The sequence below is a fragment of the Arvicanthis niloticus genome, chromosome 17, assembly GCF_011762505.2.
Source record: "Arvicanthis niloticus isolate mArvNil1 chromosome 17, mArvNil1.pat.X, whole genome shotgun sequence".
Classification (NCBI taxonomy): domain Eukaryota; kingdom Metazoa; phylum Chordata; class Mammalia; order Rodentia; family Muridae; genus Arvicanthis; species Arvicanthis niloticus.
Genome location: NC_047674.1, coordinates 31,315,674 through 31,338,030, shown reverse-complemented (window position 1 = coordinate 31,338,030; position 22,357 = coordinate 31,315,674). Strand labels below are relative to the sequence as shown.

The 22,357-nt window shown below is 47.2% G+C and overlaps 1 protein-coding gene across 4 annotated transcripts in view; it reads right to left on the bottom strand.

Moving 5' to 3' along the window:
- Fam178b (family with sequence similarity 178 member B) overlaps positions 1–22,357 on the bottom strand; it is a 120,687-nt gene that overhangs the window by 58,739 nt on the left and 39,591 nt on the right. For all 4 annotated transcript variants that reach the window (XM_076915071.1, XM_034521731.2, XM_076915073.1 and 1 more), the window contains 3 exons: positions 19,287–19,439; positions 10,178–10,283; positions 7,375–7,459 (listed from right to left, as the gene is read on the bottom strand). In XM_076915071.1, the coding sequence (XP_076771186.1) occupies positions 7,375–7,459; positions 10,178–10,283; positions 19,287–19,439 (344 nt within the window). The remainder of the gene's footprint in view (positions 1–7,374; positions 7,460–10,177; positions 10,284–19,286; positions 19,440–22,357) is intronic.

Below are 22,357 nucleotides of genomic sequence, written 5' to 3'. Positions count from 1 at the left end.
GGGAGGAAGGGGAGAAAGCTGACTGTACACAAGAAGCCATGACAGACAGAGCGCGACCAAGGCAGGAAGGAGTGAACAGAGACCCTGCTCAGAAAAATAAACTAAGTTTGTTCTTAGAGTTGAATTGCTCGCCCACTTTCAAAGTATCCAAAGAATGTCCTGGCCAGGGCCATGCTATCTTATTACAAACCCCTCCTCCTACACAAATAGGATAGATTCTGGGATAGAATGGACTGTGTAGGTGAAAATGAACTCCATTGTTCTAGAAGCGGTGGGAAAGGACTTATGTGCCAGTTTGTCCCTTCTTTGGAGAGTTAGGGTCCCCAGCTGGGGGTGAAACAGTGCCTTCTACCCCATATGATTCAGCGTCACTGGGGCAGAGGTGATGGCCACTCCCACAGGCCTGCAAGCACTAGGATCACTCAGCCGAGACACATGGTTAAACAAACATAAAGTCATTACTTCCAAGCAGTTAATTGCTAAAGAATATTTGCTTTCAAACCAAATTCTACCACAAGAAAAAAAAAAAAAACCACAAGAACGATTATAGTTAATAAACAGGTTTGGTGAGGCTGCAGGACATAAGGTCAGTGTAAAGAAAAATCTCTCATATTTTGCCATGTTAGGAGTGACAGTGTGAGAGGCTTTTTTTTTTATTTTTAGTTGTGTATGTATGTGTAAGTCTGCAATCTTCAGGAGGAGTCCATGGATTCCAAAGGGTCTCTGGTCTTCCAGAACTGAAGTTACAAGCAGACTGTCTGATGTAGGGTGCTGGGAACTGAACCTGAATCCTCAGCAAGAAATCTATTTAACAAAAGAAGCAGAGCTCAAGTGTACTGAAAACTACAGAACATTGTAGGAAGACATCCCATGTTCATGGATGGGAGGACGAGAGTGTTACTATGGTGCTATGGTCTGCACGTGTCCCCAAGTGTTAGAGGCTTGATTTCCAAAGCCATGGCAACAAGAGATGGGACCCTCATGGGAGATGAAGTCAGGAAGAAAGAATTCTTAAGAATGTGTTGATTACCTTGGGAGGAGCTTCTCAATGAAAGGCTGAGTTCATCTCCCTTCTCTTACATGCACCGCAATGCCCTCAGTGACACAGAAGCATGGTTCTGTCCAGAAGTGCCCCTCAGGCTTAGCCTTCCTAACCTCCAACACACTGAGTGAAATACATGTTTACTGTTTCCAATAATCCAGTCTGTGGAATTTGTAAGGCAACACCAAACAGACTAAGACAGAGGCAGCACATATTCAAACTGGGTAGCTACAGATTCAAACGTGACCAAGAATAATAAAAACTCTAGCTGTTATTTTTATATTAACCGTTAAGAATTCCATGACCTCTCAGATGAAAATGTGGGAACTCTCAATTGCTGCAACCATTTCAGGAAGGGCAGAGGATGAACACACCTCATTTTGAAATCTGTAATTAGTCAAGAATTCGGGGTGCTAGTGCTAGTGTAAAGACTGACACATTAACTGTGGTGGTTTGAATATGCTTGGCCCAGGGAGTGGCACTATTAGGAGGTGTGGCCTTGTTGGAGGAAGTGTGCCACTGTGGGGGTGGGCAATGAGGCCCTTTTTCTAACCATGTGAGAGCCAGTCTTTTCCTAGCCATCTTCAGGTGAAGAATAGAACTCTCAGCTCCTCCTGCACCACACCTTTCTGAAGGTTGCCATGCTCACTTCTTGATGATAAACTTCTGAACCTGTAAGCCAGCTCCAATTAAATGTTGTCCTTTAAAAGTTGCCTTGGTCACAGTGTCTTTTCACAGCAGTAAAATCCTAACTAAGACATTAACCAATGAGAAAACTTAGGAATCCAGAAAGAGACCCCCTACAATTGGCTTCCAGCAAGGTTGCCAAGACAATTCAGTGAAAAGGGAGGGAGCTGGGACAAAATGTGCCAGTTGAGCCTCAGTTTCATGCCATGCATACAGGAAAGGAAATTCAAAGTGAATCAAAAGGCCTACATTTATTTTTATTTGTTTGTTTTTCGAGACAGAGTTTGTCTGTGCAACCCTGGGCTGGCCTGAAACTCAGAGATCTGCCTGTCTCTGCCTCTCAAGTGCTGGGATTAAAGATGTGCACCACCATCGCTGGGGTTTATTGGTATTTTAAAAGGCTGCTTTTGGCTGATGTAGAACTCATCTCTGTAGACCAGGTTGGCCTCAAACTTGAAAAGATATGCCTGCCTCTGCTTTCCAACTTCTAGAATTAAACACATGACCCACTACAGGCTGGCCAAAGGCCCAAATTTATGAACTAAAATGAGAAATTTCCTAGAAGAAACCACAGTTGTCAGGACCAGGCAATGGCATCTTTAAATTTGACGTCGAAAGTAGAGGTACCAGGGAAACAGATGGGTGAACTGAACTTTGCCAAAACAAAAGCTGGGAGTAAGGGTCTGGGCTAGAGGCTGCTCAATAGACAAGACTACTTGCTCTGTATGCCTGAGGATCTGAGCTTGAAACCCCAGCACCCGTGTAAAAAGCCAGACACAAACATGTGTGCCTGTCTAGAACTCCAACATTGTCTGTGAACTTGCTAGACAGCCAGTCCAGCCGACAGAACTGTCTCGGAGTAAGGCATGAACTTTGAAAACATTTTGCAAGAAGCCAGAGATAAACTTCATAGACTATGTGATAGTATATACAATAGCCATTGTGGCGCTGAGCATACTGGTCTAGGCCTTTAATCCCTAGCATTTGGGAGGCAGAGGCAAAGGCAGAAGTGAGTTTGAGATCTACCTGATCTACATAATGGGTTCCAGGTCAGCCAGCGCTACATGGTGAGATCCTGTCTCAAAAGAAAAAGAATTCAAGGCCAGTCTCAGATACATAAAATAGTCTGGAATTTGGCATAAGATCCTCTCCATTAAAAAAATAATAATAAAATAAAATAAAATAAAAACCAAACCAAACTAAGTAACTATGTCTCAGATAGTAGGTTCAAGGTTGCCAGGAATTAGGGAGAAGGTCATACTGGGAAGGTCTAACTGCCAATGTCTAGTCCCAAGTTCCTTTGGGAATGACAAAGGCATTCTGGAGGCAGATGGCAGAGACCAGAGACGGCTGAGCCAGTGGAGCTCACACCAGTGAGTAAGCCCTACAGCCAGCAGCAAGCTCCAGGTTCCTGCTTTGATTCTCTGCTCTGACCTCCCTCAATGACTGGCTGAGACCTGGAAGTTTAAGTCAAATAAACACTTTCCTCTCCAACTTGGTTTTGGTCAGTGTTTTATCGCAGCAACAGAAAGGAAACTTGAAAATGTCCCGATCTGACAGCAGCAGGTTCTGGGCTGCTGAGCTGAGAGCCATACCCTTCCTTCCTTGGTAAGGGAGTTCCATTTATGCTGCTGTGTGCTCAGGACTTCATGTCTGCATGCCCAAAGGTTAGAGCTTAGCGAAGGAGACTGGGGAAGCCTCAGTGGCAGAGGGGTCTCTGAGCCACAGTCTGCAGAAACAGCTCAGGCTGCTCTGGAAGAAACCAGAGGCTATTTCTTCCCAGAAGACCCTGTAGGGGAAGGCTCATTAAACCAGGGCTAGGGGTGCAAGTGCCACTGAAGCATTTCCGGAAAGAAGGGATGGAAGACATCTAGGAGGCTCCGCCTTCCAGGCATGAGCATTTGATGTTTCTTTGTACAGTCTAAACAGTTATTTCCCTGCCAACTTTGCCATGTAAGGAACTAAATGACCAGATCTTAGAGGCACAGATTCAGACTATGGTGGAAGCTGTACTCAGACAATGTCGTTGCTTTTGGAATTCTGGGGATTGGTTCCAAGATCCTCTTCAAAATCTGAAGCTCCCTTGGTCCCTTATACAAAGCCACATACACTGCACATCTTATTCTTCAAGTTGTGTGCCTTCCGTAGTCTTCAGGGGCAAGGCTGTGTAACCTGTTATGCTGTATAGCTCAGAGACTTTTTTTTTTTTTTGTCTTTTGAGACAGGGTTTCTCTGTGTAGCCCTGGCTGTCCTGGAACTCACTCTGCAGACCAGGCTGGCCTCAAACTCAGAAATCTGCCTGCCTCTGCCTCCCAAGTGCTGGGATTAAAGGCTCGTCGTGCCACCACTGCCTGGCTCAGAGACTCATTCTTAAATAACAACAACAATCCCTGAATATCTGAAAAAAGGCTGGAAAAGTGGGATTCTTGGGTTTTGTCCTAGAGGGTTGAATTTGTGGGAATGGAAACTTCACACACAGTCAAGGTGTTCAAAGTACACTGACTGTCAGAAAATATGATAAGCAGCCTTTGAAGCTTGTGGCCAGTTCTGTAAATGAGAGGAACGTCCTTAGTAAGCTGGGCATGTTGGCACATTCCTTTAATCTCAATGCTCTAGAGGCAGAGGCAGGCAGATCTCTATTAAGTTCAAGGTCAACCTGGTCTACAGAATGAGTTCCAGGACAAGGCTATGTAGAGAGACCCTGTCTTAAAAAACTTAAAACAATCAATCTTAGTAAAAAAGAAAATGTGTGCCGGCAAGATGGCTCAGTGGGTAGAGGTGCGTGTCACCAAGTAAGACAACCTAGGTTAGATCTATAGAACCCACAAGGTAGGAGAGGAATCTTTTCTTTTTATTTCTTTTTTTTTTTTTTAAGATTTATTTATTCATTATGTATACAGCAGTCTCCTACATGTATTCCCAAAGACCAGAAGAGGGCACTAGATCTCATTAAAGATGGTTATGAGCCACCATGTGGTTGCTGGGAATTGAACTCAGGACCTCTGGAAGAGCAGTCAATACTCTTAACCTCTGAGCCATCTCTCCAGCCCCGAGAGGAATCTTTTCCACAGGTAGACTTCTGATCTCCACAAGTGAGCTGTGGCATGCTCACACACATGCACACATACATGCATATACACATGCACACACATATTCATGCACATGTATGTACACAAACACAATCAAGAAAGGCAGTGTGTATAACCTATAACACGCAAACAACCACTGTGAGTTAGTTTCCTGTTCTGTGCCACTAACAGCCAAGGTACAGCTTAATGAAAACATGGCTTGACAACAGAAAGACTGTTGATGGATGCCTTGACCTGGACCAAGCTTTACACAGGGCAGGGGCTCCATTTGGGGCTTACTTAGTCTCCAGGCAAGTGAGAGTGAGGGCAATCCTGCCCTGTGCAGTTTCTAGAGGTGGTCTAACAATTCCTGAATCCTGGCTCCTGGAGGCCAGCCACACCCAGCTGGAAGTCCAGTCCCCACTCTGCTTCCCCTTTCTCTGATAGTAGCAGCTGACACCATGCCCTCTTTCCAGGTCCTCAGAAGGTCATCAGCCTTTAGAGGACAAGGCTCCTCTCAACACATCCTACCCTGAAACATCATCATACCCTGGAATGCTTCAGCCTTAACTCCCCTCACAGAATGTGCAGAAACTGAGTCCCACTCCTGACAAAGGAAGTGGGTGGAGATAAACACAATTGAATAAGACCTTCCACAAGTCAGTCATCAGAGAACAGCTGGAGGTGAGCACACACCCCAGGGAGCAGGAATTTACCTGTGAAAGGGGTCAGGTGACTTCAAGGCCACAGGTGGTAAAGGTGAGGCAGTCCTGAAGTTTTGCCTTGAGCTAGGCTGTGCTCACAGATGCCCCTAGGGCCCCCAGCTGTATGTGAACCTGAGAAGCAGGGCTTTCTTCTGTAGCCAGCTTGGATCTAATTTAACCTTAGACATGCATCCTGTGTTGGGGTGCAGCTGAGCAGTCAAACACTCCTGACAGTTGAGAGGACTAAGGGAGCAGTGGACACTACTCTTTTGCTGCTACATAGCCACCAGCCAGCTTTTCAAGCCAAAACCTGTTCAACAACTACATGGCCTCTTCTGTCCCAGGTGGCTACAGTTCTATGAACTTCTCTTCATGTGAAATCGAAGTATCTCCTTTTGTTAGTGTTTTATTTCAGTCAACACAAGGCTTCCAGGGCTCATCTGTATCATAGCCTGTGTTAGAATTGCTTTCCTGTGCATGGCTTAGCAATGTTCCATCACATGTCTAGTCTGTCCATCCTAAGTGTGTTGTATTTCATCATGCACACAGTATGTCACGTTCTGTTATCCATCTGTCAGGCCCATAGGCTGCTTCCACTTTTTGTCTGTTATGAACAATGCCACGGTGAACACAGGTGTACTGTGCTCTGCTTAAGTTAGTTTTTTGTGGATTAGGCCTGACTTCCTCCTAATCAGTAGGGATCCTGACCTCAGACAGGGAATTCTCTAGGCCAGGCTCATGGGGACAGGACCCCAGGCTGGGCTCTTAAGGAGCCAGAGCTGAGAATCAGGAACCTGGGAGCTACTTTGTATCCCTCTTGATTGGGGTTGTAGGAGAGGAGAGTGGAGGAGACACATACCACAGCATGGAGGGGTAGACAAGGGAGGCCTCTGTTTCCAAAAGGGCAGGCATGCTGCAGAGGCGGCCCTGGGGCTGCAAAGGGCAGTGCAGGCCACAGGGGCAGAGGTTACAAAAAGGGAGAAGATGCTTGGACTGGTGGCTTGTCAGAAGCCCTTAGTGAGGGCCCATGGGGGTGTCTGGAATGCTCTGATTTGACAGATGGCCCCAGCTTGGCAACTCCTGAAGCAGAGGAACACAATGCAGACACTCAAAGCATAGGGGGCTCTGGCATACCAGGGGCTATAACCTTGGCTCTCAGAGCTGGGTGTTTGCGTGCTTTGGGGTAGAGGGTTATGGTTGGGCAAACCAGAGTCTAGTCCTCTGAGAATTCCTCTTATTGCCAACCCTAAGCAACTTCCAACTGCTTATGTAATATTTTTTGGTGCCAAAGTGTCTAGGTTCAGGTACTAAACGATGACAGCTAGGGAAGGTGTAGCCACTAGTAGGGCATGCAATGCTTCTCTGGAATGCTGAGTCAAATATACCCAAACGCCACGGCCAAGGTACAGATACAGACCTGAGGCTGTCACTCAAGGTGCTGACAGGAAAGCATGAGGGTGGAGGGGCAGCTCTCGCGCTTCCTCCCTGGTGACGGCAGCCCAAGTGCTCCTCTGATGCACTACGTACGGCTCTTCTTCCTGGGTCCTTGGTAGAGCCCAGAGGACAAACTGTCCCCTTTGAACCAGTGCCTGCCTAGAGCAGAATTCACCTTCCTGGATGGTACAGGGATCCCAGGAGGCCATGAAGTCAGCCTGGACTCAGTACTCAGTCACTGAGAACTGGACCTAAGCCTGGCAGAGGTGCCAAGGAGCCAGTTGGCTCAGCTTGTCACTAACACTGGAGCCAGAGCCAAAGATGTGTGGCTTGATGTCTGCAGTACAGGTGATGTAGTGTCCCACAGCATGCTGGGGGAGGGAGAAGAAGGGGGACAGGCTCCAGTGTGTGAGTACCCACCCTGCACCTGGGTTCTTACCAGGCTGACGGAACACTCTATCTATACTGAGATCCCAGAGGAGACCAAAAGCTCTTGAAGATGTTTCTGGAGGCCATGTTAACAACTAGGAAGAAAAAGAAAAGACATTTATTTATTTATTTATTTATTTATTTATTTATTTTTTAAACAGGGTTTCTCTGTGTAGTTTTGGCTATCCTGGAACTCACTCTGTAGACCAGGGTAGCCTCGAACTCACAGAGATCCACCTGCTCTAAAAAAAAAAAAAAAAAATTATTACAAGTAATGGCAGCAAAACTCTATCTATCTATCTATCTATCTATCTATCTATCTATCTATCTATTATTTATTTCTTTCAGTCTTGGCTCTTTGAGGCAGGATCTCCTGTAGACAAGCCACTGAATAGTTAAGGATGACCTTGAACTGTTGTTTTTTCTGCTGCTCCCTCCCAAGTGCTGGGATTCTAGGTGTGAAGCACTTCGTGTGAAGCACTTGGAATAGCTTCATACATGTGTTAAATAGGACTCATTTTAATGCTTCCAAGTCAACAGGGTGGATAATATTGACATGATGTCATTCATGACTCCCTGTCCCCTGCCAGGGCCACACAGCTGGAGGCTGCAAGCTAAGTGGGACTTTGTACCTCTACTCTGATCATCCAGGCTGTGCCTGGCTCCAGTTGTGACCCTCTCTAGGCCTGTGCTGGGGTCTAAGAGCTCATCTTCTATGCTCAACTAGGATGACTCCCATGATCTCCTGGTTCCAGAACACGTCCCCACCCCATTCTCCACCCCCCTACCACACTCAATGAGGAGACAGCTAGAATCCGATGGCAATGAATCTTTTGCTCAGCTTCTGGCTCGATTAAGTTTAGGGTACCAAGGCCTGGCTGTTCACCTGGTGTATACAGCATACCTACAAGAAGCCCTAGAGCAAGAAAGAGGCAAGCCCGGGGCCACCAAGTCCCAGTGACAATAGAACAAATGGAGTGTCAACCAAGCAGAGGTGTTAAGATCCAATGGTCACTCCTCATTTAGAATGGACCCCAAGTGGGCTGGACAACCTGTGACTTGCCCAATCTAGCTGCTTTGCCTGGACCAGGTTAGCTAGTCTCCCATTCAGCAGTCCAGTGGGGCCTGGCCTTGTCTGGCCATGCTCCTGAGGAAGAGAAAGAAGTCTGCCTTGAGTGCCCACCTTCCCCATCCTTGGTCCTCCTCCTGCCTGAGGCCTAGCCATGTCTAACTTCCCAGTGGGGATCCGCTGCAGTTGCTTTAGGGAGACCTTAGTGCTTCCTGTTCTCAGCAGCCTGACAGAACCACAGTAGTGGTGTCCTTGCTGTTGCTGTTCCTTGCCCATATCCTGAGGAAAGCTGGGGATCTGGGGAAGGGGACAGGTTTAAGAACCAGAGAGGCTGTAGGACTTTTTCATTTAACCCACACTGGACTGTTGGCTCTACCATACAGAGCTGACGCCTGGGACTTGGCCAAAGCAACCCAGAAGTCAAAGTGGCAGAGCCTGAGCTTGCACCTGGGTCAAGGCCTAAACTCTGCTGCCCTGTGTACCTGGCTGGTTCAATGGACACTGCACAGAAGCTAAGGGAGACCTCTCCATGCAGTCCATGGCCTGGGTTTCAGAATCTAGTGAAGACTGAGCCACGAGGGGCGGGGCACTTCTCTCCTGTCAGGGTCATACAAGGATCCTCTGTGGGCGATGTCTGAGAGGGGTTCTTTGTGCCTCCCAATGCCAATTGTGCATTTTGTCATATTCTGTGGAAGGAGCAGAGAGAGACCGCACTGCGGGTACAGAATAATAGCTCGACTGTTTCTGGCTCCTATTCACCCTGCAGGCCTAACCTTCCTATCCCAGGAACTGGGGGAGGGACAGAAAAGACAGCTATGCACAAGGGTTCCAGGGGCCCAGTATCTTTCCCCTCCAGGACAGGAGCACCACAAGGGTCCTGAGAGGGTGCAGAGTAAGCTCTACCTGGAAGGCCAAGCTTAAGAAGTGTCTAAACAATCTGCCTGGCATGCTAGCCCTGATTGACAGCTGGGCTCCAGGCCCCAACTGGCAGCTCTGGTACCAGCTGAAACTAGTGACCAGTAGCCCCAGACAGGGACAGGCGTAGGCAGAGGCCAAGGCAAGGCAGATGCAGGACATTTGGATGAGAGCATTAGGTCCTAGACTGTCTACTAGCCTCTCACCTAACAGACGCTTATATTCTCAGGCAGAAGGTGTGTTGCCTTGAGGCAAAATGTTCTTCGATTTTCCAGACCACCTACAGCTTCATAGAGAGCATCAAACTCTTAAACTCCAGAGAGACTATAGCAATGAACTCAGGAACCCCAACCTCCACTGCAGAGGGGCCTGGGAGCCCCTTCCAGCTGTGCTCCTGAGACGATCCATTCATGACTGTGACAGCAAGAAAAGAGATGGTGCTCATAACGGACTCTCTGGTTGAATAGAATGCACCCAGTCACTCAGTTCTAAGCCTATCAGGAACACCAGGCATCCCAGGAAAGCCACATGCCTTACCCAATGGTTACTCAGTGGCATAGGAACACCCTAGAGGCACAAAGTCTAGGGGGTATTGAACAGATACTTCCAGGTAGTCTCCATTTCTGGGCTAACCAGGCTCCTGAACCTCCCTGACTCTGGCACATCTAGTGTTATGGTGATCAATTCCTGCCAGCCCTCCTCCATCCTCTGTATCAAAAACACCCAAGGCAAGAAGCAACTAAGGACCCAGCCAACCCGACCCTTGCGCCTGCTTGGGCTATAGGGCTACCCTATTCCCGCCACCTAGCGGCAGGCTTGCGTTTCTCACCTGGAACAGCCACCGCAGCAGAGGCCGAGGGCAATCAGCAGCATGCAGGTAGAGGTTGCTCAGGAGGCCATTGTGCAGGAAAGATAGCTGCCCCGGCAGGGAGGACCTGTGGGGCCAGGGCAATTAGGTTAGGGTCGCCTCCCTCAGCAGGGGACCTCTGGCCACCCGGGCTCAATGGCTTTGCTGGAGTCACCTCTGTTTCTAGAGTTAGCCACGAAGCACACAGAGACATTAAGGACAAAGGTACTTTTACAATTCTTGGCATGAAGTATCATGGGAAAGAGAAAACTAGTCGTGACATCATCAGAATAGTTTGTTGTCTCCAAAGCTGCTCACAGAACCCTTCATGGTGCTTTAAATCCACAACTGACTAGTATTTTTGCCCTTGTTACATGACAAAGAGAAACCAAGGTAAGGATCTTGGCCAGGTAAGAGAAACTAGGCATCTGTGTCTGAGGCTCCTTCTGGGGCTACGGCTGCAAGGGGTGGACAGGATTACCCATGGGCACCTGTGTCTTTGGGTCCAGTTACACAGCGTTTCCGCCTCATCTTGTGTTTTTCTGACACAGAGGGGACACCTGAGAGGATGGGAAAATAACAGAAAGAGACTCAGAACTGGGCATTTTGGAAGGAAATACCAAGGAAGGGTTCCACAAAGGTTCTTCCATTGTGCCGGCTGCACTCATCCCAGGAGTGCATGCATGTGGTCAGGCTAGTAACATGGCTTTGAACAGAACCTGTGTGTGCAGTACTGCATCCTGTCAGAACAGGTTGCTGGTAGGGATATAAGCTCTGGCAGGTCATCCTGACCTGCAGGATCCCTGTCTCAAGGAGTTAGCTATATGGTGTAGTGTGTGTAGCTTTGGAAGGCTACATTGGACTCTGTCACTTTCTGAATTCCTGATCACTTGAAACTGGGTATGAGGTAGGGTGTTCCACCCTTTCAGCATTTTCTGACTTCTCTCTAGAGAATAGCCCAAAGATGGCCAACTTGGATTCCAGGAAATGAAACCATGAAGTGAATACTCAGACAGCATCCTATATCCCAATCCTCTTTGGCCAGCCCTCTCTGCCATACTCCTTTTCTGAAAAGGACATCATACTGCCATCTGCCAGGAACAGAATGCTCCAAAACCAAGATTTTCCCCTGAGCCAAGCTGCTGTCTCTCTGAGCCTGTCCAGGCCATTTACAAATTACATATGTTTTTAAAGTCATTTAAATTTGGAAGAGAAAGAGACATTGTTCCTGTGCTCTCGATGGGTTAACTACTGTGAAATAGACTTTCCTATGTGTGTATGTGTCCCACCTGTTCTGTTCCAGGTGCCTGTCACAAAGATGCTTTCTTGGCACGGGCAAAGGAACGGCACCCCCCCCCCCCCCCCCCCCCCGAAAATGAAGTCTCAGTGCTTACACACTGACAGGACCTGCTAGAGTCATGTGTCAAAGCCATTGGAAATCAGGGGGTTGGGGGGGGGGTCTGGGAGATACTAGTTCTGGCATTCTGCTGGGGTGGGGCACCCTGCCAGTTGCTCAGTGGGGGAACCAACTGTACAGGCCCCTGCTGGCCTGGAGTAACACATTTTCAACTGCTGCTTGGAGAGAGTGTCACTGTGTTGCCTTCTGCTTCTCTGGCTTCCCAGCGCACTTCCTGCTGGAGAAATGAGAGCTGCCTGCAAGTTCATCTCTGTCGAGGTTGATTTCCTCCATAAGGCAAGGAGCCAGGGAGCCAGAGGCCTTGCCCCACAGTGCACTGTAGCACATGGCTTTCTATGCATTCTAGGTCTCCTGCTATATGAGCTGTAAGAAGTGAGATGTGACTGGGGAATGAGGAGTGTGGGTCTCTGGATGTGAGAGGGGCTGCTGACCATAATGACACAAGGGCCCAGTGCAGACACTGGCTTGACCATGAAGAGCAAGGACAAACTCCCTAACACTCCTGGGCACAGAGGCCTGGAACAAAAAGGAAGGAAGCTATGCCACAAACCCTCAAAAACCTTGGGTAGCACAGTCAGTTGTCAGATGCATAAGAGCCAGTGTCCAATCTCCACAGCAAGAACACTGATTCCGGGCCAGAGACAGCTCAACCGGTAAAGGTACCTGCTGCTAAGCCTGACAACCCAATCTAATCCCTGGGACCAATATGGTAGGAGAGAACTGACTTCTGAAAGCTATTCTTTGGTTTTCACTAGCTTGCTGTGGTACACAAACACACACTCATACACACAACACACATACAAATAAATGTAATAAAAAATTAAAAAACATTAACAAAAACCCCAAATAAGAACACTTGATGCTGGATCCAAGTTCACACCTTTGCCAATGCTGAGGTAAAAAATTAGCTTGAGAATGTCAGAGACTCTGGAGAATGGAGAAACAGCAGATGCCACCCAGTCCAGGCTGAGGGTGAAGCACCCAGCTGTCATCCCCAGATACCAGTGAAGAAAAGGTTCAGTGGAAGGCCCTCAGCTATGACTGGGGAATGAGAGGGACAGGGCACAGCCACACTGCTAATCCCCAGCCATCACAGCTATGACAGAGGGCAGATATCTGTTTCCTCACTGCCTGCTGCAACAGAAGGAAGGGAGGCAGAAAGTCAGCCAGAGAGAGACAGAGAGAGAGAGAGAGAGAGAGAGAGAGAGAGACAGACAGACAGACAGACAGACAGACAGACAGAGAAAGTGGCAGACAGCAGACAGCAAATGGGAAACCAGCTTGGTTCACATGGTGGGCTTCTGAACACAAGCTCCTTGGAGTGTCAGACCTTGATACTGTCTAAGGGAAGAGTCTTGCAGCTTCTGCCCATGAGTCCGCTGTATGGGCAACAGTCCCATTGGGAAGAGTCTCTAAATGTCGTGTGAATCCCAGGGACAGCAGAAGGATAAACACCAAGGGGAACTATTTATACAGTATTGCTTTCTGGGTCCTGGCCCATTTTTCAGATGCAAACTTTTAATAAAATGCCCCAACAGAGCAGAATGAACACAGTAGACACGTCTGCCTGCGCTCCGCTTTTCTTCCTCTTCTTTGTTTAAAGAGTGCAAACACCACCCCATCAGAAGCCCAGGTCTGCCAGCAAAGTGGTCTAGCTTCATTGCTTCCCCTTTTTTGGGGGGCATCTGCCATGAGCAGGATGGTCTACATTCTATAGCTGGCTTCAATGTGACAACCCTCTTCCAGGAAAAATTGCACAGGGCAAAACAGGAGCCTGGGCTGTGGGGTGTCAGGATAATACAGGTGCTACATGTTGAAGAAGTTCATATTCACCCATCTCCTGCTTCCTCCTGTAACAGTCACAAAGGAACAGCCCAGTCTGTGCCTGGGCTTCATGACAGTTCGCCCTGGTGTCCCTCACACCAGGACAGACAGGCAGGCAGACAGACAGACAGACACACACACACACACACACACACACACACACACACACACACACAGACATAGACACACACACAGAGAGACATACACAAACACACACAGACATAGACACACACACAGAGAGACATATACAAACACACACAGACACACACAGACATACACACAGACACAGACACACACAGACACACACACACACACAGCCTACATCCTTGTGAACACTGTAGGGGCTGGAGAGGCAGCCTCTACCTTCCTGGGAGTAGGCATCTGCCCTGGTGCAGCATGTGGCCCTTCATCTAGTCTGATGTCCTCCAGAGTCCTCTATTTGAGAAAATCAAAATTCCTTTCAACTGCTGTCAATGAGAGAGGAAACAAGCTTTGGCTTCTGGGGCCCTGGGAAATAATGGCTGTGGCTAAAGCATGTAACTTCGGTCCCAGGAGCTGATCTGAAGTCATAGGTCAGTCAGCTGGGTGAGAGAATGGGAGGCTGGTGGGGGCAGTTTCCTTTGTGTTGTGGGACCCAGGTCAGCATTCCTGCACAAGGCTGGACAGACCTGGAGGCAGAGCCTGTGTCTTGCCCTGCTACTCCAGAAGGATGACTTGCCTGACCTTCAACGACACTTCCACTTTCTTCAGAGGGAAAACTTTTCTCCCTTCATGGAAAGGTACAGAGGTAACTCTATTTGAGAGGTTTTTTTGTTTTGTTTTGTTTTGTTTTGTTTTGTTTTGTTTTTGATTAGCATTCGTTGGGCTGTGGTGGTATACACTTTTAATCTCAGCATTCAGTAGGCAGAAGCAGCAGACTGCTATGAGTTTGAGGCCTGGATTACAGAGCAAGTTTCAGGACAGCCAGGGCTACTCAAAGAAACCCTGTCTCAGACAAAAATTGAAAAAACAAGCCGGGCAGTGGTGGCACACGCCTTTAATCCCAGCACTTGGGAGGCAGAGGCAGGCGGATTTCTGAGTTCGAGGCCAGCCTGGTCTACAGAGTGAGTTCCAGGACAGCCAGGACTACACAGAGAAACCCTGTCTCAAAAAAAAAAAAAAAAAACCCAAAAAAACAAAATAATAATAATAATAATAAAGAAAGAAAAAACAAAACATAAAAAAGCTCCTTCCTGCCAAAAATAAAACAAAACGAAACAAACAAACAAACAAAAAAAACCCAGCACCTGCTTCCTCTAAGGGCTACCGTGATACCTACTAACTGTACAAAAATGTTTGAAAAATATAGGAGAGCAACTTGAAAATTATTTGTCAGTTCACAAAGCATTAACTTTAAATTATGCATGTATGTGTGTGTGCATGTGAGATGTGTCAGTACAGGTACATGTACACCATAGTTCACATTGGAGGTCAGAGACCAATTTTTGGGAATTGGTTCTCTCCTTCACTGTGGGTTCTAGCTAACAAACTTGGGTCATCAGGCTTAGCAAGTGTCTTTACCTGGCTGAGCCATTCCAGGGGCCCAGGACTGACTCTATGGAAAGACCTCATAACCCTCAACCTTCCTTTAAGGCAGCAGTTCTCAACCTGTAGGTTCTGACCCCCAGAGGGCTCACATATCAGATATTTACATTCTTATTAATCACAGTAGTAAAATTAACTATGAAGAAGCAATGAAATAATTTCATGGATGGGGTCACCACAACAAGAGGAACTGTATTAAAGGGCCGCAGCATTAGGAAGGCTGAGAACTGCTGCTCTAAGGTCATGTTTCTGGCCAATACCGTAGGGTCATGATTGAATGGTTATTGTTCCCACTCTTATATCTAGACTAGAAGACTTGGGTATAACCAGGAATGAAAGACGATCTAAGGAAGTTACCCTTACCTAGTGCCTCACCCCCTTTCATACACACACTGTGACATGGATATGTCACATGAGGGCACTTCTCCAGAAATCAAAGTACGATTCAGCACCACTGATCTGAGGCACCATGTCTACTGTTCATTAGCATATCTGAGGGAGGAGGGTCTGAATTCTTCCTTTAGGGAAGCTGGACAGACACCTGCCCCCCTTTGGCAGGACAGCTCTGATCCCAGGTCACAGCTCCACGGGCCATCTCATCCTGCCTCCAGCCAGCCTGTTAAAGGCAGAAACCTGCTGGTGGTACCAACACAACCCTACACCCCACTCCCTTCACCCTCTCAGCCCTTACACACACACACATACACACACACACACACACACACACACACACACACGTGCGTGTGTGTGTGTGTGGTGCTAAGGCAGCCTTCCTTTCTCTCCTGACACCTAGCCTTGCCTGCCCATATCCAGCCAGCCGCTGTCCCTGCTCCTTGGCCTGCCCCCTCCTTCCTTCTGCCTTTCATCACTTCCTTATTTAGCCCCTTTTTACTGGGGTAAGGTAAACCTTTATCAGGGGTCACATGCACACCTCACAATCTCGTGTTGCAGATAGGGACACCTTCTAAACTTTTAAACATTGGTGCATTATCTACAACAGAGAGAAGCTGAAAAGAATGTGTATTTCCAAAAGACTAAGAAAATGGGTGCCAGGGCATTGGAGCAACATGAAATTTGTTATGGTGGCATCACAGGGTGAAACTGAAATCCTTGGGCCATTGTTCTGACACCAATCAGAATGACCTATAAACATGCATAGGCCAGCAAAGGTGTTGCGATGGAGACAGTGTTTGCTGCCATGCCTGATGGCCTGAGTCCAATTCCCAAGACACATGTGCAGGGCAAGATCCAACTCCCAGAAACTGTCTTCTGACCTCCACACACACATAAGTCATTCAAACTCTGATAAATATAAAAGCTACTATTTTTAGGGGCAATAGCATTGTCAGGCAGAAACAATGAGAGATTGGCTGACTCTGTTGAACAATAGATACGTGGAGGCAGGTTACACTGTTCATTCAACCTTCAGATATGGCTGCAAGCATCCAGGATAAAAGAAAAACCTTTAGAGAAGGCTAGAGATATGGCTCAGTGGTTAAGAGCACTTGTAGTTCTTGCAGAGAGAGAACCTTGGTTAGATTTCCAGCACACACATGGTGGCTCACAACCATTCATAACTCTAGTTCTAGGGGATCCAGTGTTCTCTTCTGACTCTCCAGGATACCAGCCAGAGAGCATAAATACATACAGGCAAAAGACTCATGTATATGTATGTGTAGATGTATATATAGTATAAATATATATAAAATAAATAAATGTAAATTAAAAAAACTTTAAAAGAAACATCCAAATATTACTGGTAATCTTTAAAGCCGAGACGGCTCATACTGTGGTTGGAGTGGGTGGGCAGTGCTGGCCTTTTCTCTATCTGTCTGGTCTCCACTGAAGTCATCAGCCCCTAGGTGTACCAGGCAGATAGCAACTGCTCTGAATTCTCTTCATCTTTCTTTTATTCTTGGACATGAGCTCACAACTGCCAATGTCGGGGCACAATTGTGGTAAACGGTTTAAAAATCCCCTTACAGAGCAACCTGTCAGTGGCTACATGATAATGAGCATGAATTTACTCCCCAGAAGAGGAGGAGCCAGGCAGCTGTCCCTATTGTTATCAAGCCTGCTTCTGGCTGGAGACTGCTCTTCTGTATTGATGGCACAGACTAAAGACACAGTCTTCAAGCAAATACACTAGTCCTTCTCTGTCTGTGGAGGATCTGACCCATGGGCCCTTAGAGGATGGTCAAAATGGCAGCTGGTACTGATCCCTACCTAGCATGGACCTGTGTGTGGGTGTGTACCCAAGTGCAGGCACCTGCAGAGTCCTGGAGAGGGTGTCACAGACCTGGAGATGGAGTTACAAATGCTCGTGAGCACACACATGGTGCAGTGAGTTTCAAATGCTCGTGAGCACACACATGGTGCAGTTAGTACAAATGCTCGTGAGCACACACATGGTGCAGTGTGCACTCAGCCAGCTCTTCCGTCCTAGCAACCTCAGCTTGATTCTTCTTTCTCCTTTTCACTTGGAGGAAGACAGCGTTATGGCCTGTGTGAAGTCCCCCTTTGGCCTGTGTGAAGTCCCAGTAACACTTTACTTGTGCAATGCAGTCACTAAGTACAGCAGAGGTTCTTAATGAAAGCTCTCCCACACTGCAAGGACTAATCTGATAATGGAGCTGGCTACTAGTTGATTAGAGCATGCTCAGTAGGAACATACCAAACAAAGGCAGGGTTCATGCATATGTCAGGCTGACAGAGTGGGATGGCACAAATTTCAATACTCACAACAGTACGTAAGGTAAAAACCTATAAGCCATTTCTGGATTTGCCCATTTAATATTGTCCAGACTGTAGTTGGCCACAGGTAATTGAAATGACATGAGATATAACTATGGGTAAGGGCCCTGCTGTAGGGAGGAGTGACCATCATGGGCTCTGCTGCACCAGAGCTTGGCCCTGTGCTAATTGAGACAAGGTCCCCAGGCCATGCATGATGAGTCTGGCTCAGGATGTTCTCTGAAACTGTGGTATGGAGGAGGAGGCGGCAGTATGAACCTGTAAACGTGTAGCCTGTTTACTATAATGTAGTAATGTAGGCTTTTACAAAGTTTATGCTTCCAGGGCTAGAGAGAGGTCAGTGGTTAAGAGCACATGCTTGTGAAGGGGGAAAAGGTTTATTCTACCTTCTGTTCCTCCAGAGGACCCAAGGTTGCTTCCCAACACCTACAACTGCTGGGTCTGGGGACTCTTCTGGCTTCCTGAGACACTCCACACACATAGCATACATTTACAGACAGACAGACAGACAGACAGACAGACAGACACACACACACACACACACACACACACACACACACACACACACAAATAAATTTAAATCTTCTTTCAATTAAAATGAGTTTGTGTATCTAAATTAGTAAATTTTCTACAGGACACGCATGGCCATGTTACTGTGACAGATAATCTCAGTTGTCAACTTGACACACCCACAAAGAAGGACATTCAGCTGAAGAACTGCTACCCTCAGATTGGCTGTGGGCATGTCTGTGGGCCTTTTCTTGATTACTAACTGATGTCAGAGGGCCCAGGCCATTGTGGGCAGCATCGTTCCTAGGCCACATAAGCCTGGTCTCTATAGGAACTGACTGAGCATGAATGAGCCTGGGAGCAAATCAGTAAGCAGCATCCTCTGTGGCCCTGCTTCAGTTCCTGCCTCCAGGTTCCTGCTTCAGCTTCTGTCCCGACTTCCCTTTATGATGACCAATCTGTTTTATTACAGTTGCAGGGGACAGAAAAGTAACAAATACAACCACCTGTGTTCATAAAAGGTTACATATCCATGTTGTTCAGAACATTGCTTTGCATTTCCTAACTGTTCCCCAGTGTTCCCTGTGTCTCAGTAACAGTTTCTCTTGCTATGATAAAATGCTATAACCATAAACAACTTGGGGAGAGAAAGGTTTGTTCCATCTTATATTTCCAAGTCACAGTCCACCACTGAGGGAAGTCAGGGCAGAAACCTGGAGGCAGGAGCTGATGCAGAGGCCATGGAAGAGTGCTGCTTACTGGCTTACTCCCCATGGCTCGCTCAGCCTTCTGTCTTACAGCCCTGAGGAACATCTGCCTAGGGGTGGTACCACCCACAGTGGGCTGGGCCCTCCCACATCAATCATCGATCAAGAAAATGCACCATATAGACTTGCCCACAGGCCAATCTGGTGGGAGCATTTTCTCAATTGAAGTTCCCTCTTCCAAAATGATTATATCTTGTACTAAGCTGACATAAAATAGCCAGCACAGTATGCTTACCTGAGAAACAGCTCTTCCAATTGGCTATGTGGCTTTAGACTAGAGGAGTCCAGGAAGCAAGGCAAAGGGTGACGCCTAGGCAAGAATACAGTTTCACCTGGATGCACTGGCGAAATGACCTGCAGGGACACGGAGAACTTCTCCACCAGCATCCTGGCAAGGCAAGGGGTAGGGCAGGGTTAGGGGTGTGCCTGGCTCTGCAGCAGCCTATACAGTGCTAAGAGGGAACAGGGACAACAGTTTTGTAACCAGGGCCAGGATGAAGGAGGTAAGGAGGTACCAGCTGACAGGGCACTGTGAGTGTGGGTCTTCATGCTAGCTGGGCCAGTGACCCTTGAGCTCCAGAACTTATGAGGACAACCACCCATGAAGCCTGCTGAAATGCAGACCCTGACCTGTCAGCCAGTTAGGAGCTCTGCCCTGCATACACTAACAGGGGTGGAGCACCAAGGCGAAAGAAGGGACTCTGCAGTTCTGTCATGATCCATTGACTAGAGATGGGAAGGAAGACACAAGGTCAGTCCTGAGACCCAGCTGAGTCTCTACACAACCAACTGACACCAACAGCCAGTCACAACGCACTGATGGGAGGAGCGCTAAGTTGGAGACTAGGATGTGCAAGTGTGCGCGTGTGCATGTCATCTCTTAATAGATTCCAAGATCCTAAATGGATGCCTGCAATTGCAGCTAGTATTGAGTCATATATAACAGAATGCATTTTTCACAACCAAATTCTTGTCACACACCATGGCTGTAACTTACGCAGTTTGAACTGCGACAGGAAAACACACCATTTCTTTTCCTTTTCCACAGTTTTGCAGGCGGAAGATCTGTTCTTCTGTAGATTTTGGCAAATAGCAGCAGACAATTTCCCTCTCCTTAAATGTTCACCTATTTTCTTAAAGGAAGTGCTTTACAGCCTTTTGCTGCAAATCTGTTTCCTGCATCACTACTCAGTGCTTTGGACTGCACTAAGTACAGCAGGAGTGACCTGAACACATGCATTGATCCAGTGGCTGCTCATCTGTCAGTCCAGGTGAATAATGGGTGGGTAGCACATTCCGTGTGGACCCAAAGGGCAAAGGGATAATTAGTGTCCTGGGCGAGATGGAGAAGACCACAGCTTTACTCACATTACTTACGCACTATTTGTTTGAGAATTTCCCATTTAATATCTTCAGACGGCAGTTGACTATGGTTACAAAAAGAACCATGAGGGAAATCAGATAAGGGGTGACTTCTCTTCAGCCATGCAGTACACAACGTACCTGGACACGAGCTCCCCTCCCTCCACCCCTGCCCCAGTCACTGATATCCCCAGCTACAACCCTTCTGAACAGACTTAGGTGGGGAGAGGAAGACAGACATTTCCTGCTTGCTTTAAAAAGCCATCTTCCATTTGGTATTTTAGCAGTATAAGAGACCATCAACAATGAAGGAAACAAGTTACATATGTTATATTCCTTTCTCTACCTGGAAAGAGGCCCCTGGGTTCCCAACCAGATGTACTGTCTGAGGGGGAGAAAATGAAGAGCTTATCAGAATCTGGGTCGTGAGCGGCTGGCCTTGGCCATGGAGTCCCATACCCTGCCACCTGACAGTCAACCTGGTAAAACTGACTCACTTTCTGGCCAGATGACCTTAGGTGAGACTCTGAGGGCTGTCCTGGGGACAAATGGCACACTGAGTGGGAAGGCTCAGGCTCGGTGAGTTCACAAAGAGCCTGATAACCTTGTTTGGTCATGTCCTTAATGCTACAATGTTCTATCTATCATAGCTTCTTTTGTAGGTAGAAAAAAATGTGAAAATTATTAAGAAATCAATAATAAGCAGGCTCATCTGTAAAGTAAGTCCTAGCCCTTTCTCCCAAGCCATCACTCAGAGGGACTTTTGTAATGCTAACTGTAATGTATGTGTATCATTAGAGATTCCAAGACACTGTCACACGTCTAATTAGGGATTTCCTGTGTAGCCTAGAGCAGAGAATAAAGGGCCACGTTGTGGTTTAAATATCTGTCTCTCCCTTCCCTCCCTCCCCCCAATCTCAGCACACACATAAGGTCTTTTAAGTTTAAGAAAGAGATAATTTAGTATGTCATCCTGTCGAGATTCGAGCCAATTCTTAGTGTATGAGCACACACTCTGCTTGGGATAATCAGGGTCCTTTCTACTACAGACAGTTGTGGCAATCACATGACGTCTTGTCTGGCAGCTGGTGCCTAGCCCCCACCCATACTGCCTTGCTGGCCCTCACCACTTCCTCTGGCCCCATTCAGAGATGGAACAGGTTGGTCTTTTTCTACACCAGTGAGTCATTTTTAATTTTAAAGTGTAAGATTGAAGCATCGTACCGCAATGATCCTACATCAAAACCACCACCTCAAAGTGGCTGTTGTCAGAGAGCCTTTCTCAGAGCACCACTGGAGAATATCATGTGCCCAGAAAATGAGCCATGATTCCAAAGCCACAAACACCTTCTGCTGTAGGCAGCTACACACACAGCTCTCTTTCTGTGTCGAATTTTCTGACCTTTAAGTCATGACTTCCACAATCCTGTGTACACTCAGTAGAAAGGTCAAAGGCAGCAAAATTACTCTTACTACCAAGTTTTTAAAAAATTTTTTAAAAAAATTTCTGGGCCAGCAAGATGGCTCAGTGGGTTAAGGTACTTGTCATTAGACTTGATAACCTGAGTTCAACCCCTGAGACCCACATGGTAGAAGGAGAGAACCAACTCCTACAAATGTCTTCTGACCTTGACTCATGAGCTGTGGCACACACACCCCACTCCAAATAAATGTATGTAATACAAGGGTTGGAGAGATGGCTCAGTGGTTAACAGCACTGACTGCTCTTCCTGAGGTCCTGAGTTCAATTCCTAGCAACCACATGGTGGCTCACAACCCTCTTCAATGGGGTCTGATGCCCTCTTTTGGTGTGTCTGAAGAGAACAATGGTGAATACATAAAATAAATAAATCTTAAAAAAAAAAATGTAATACAAATTTTAAAAATTCAAATGTCTCTGTATTTTATATGATGTATGTGTTTGTGCGGCCGTGTGTTCATCTG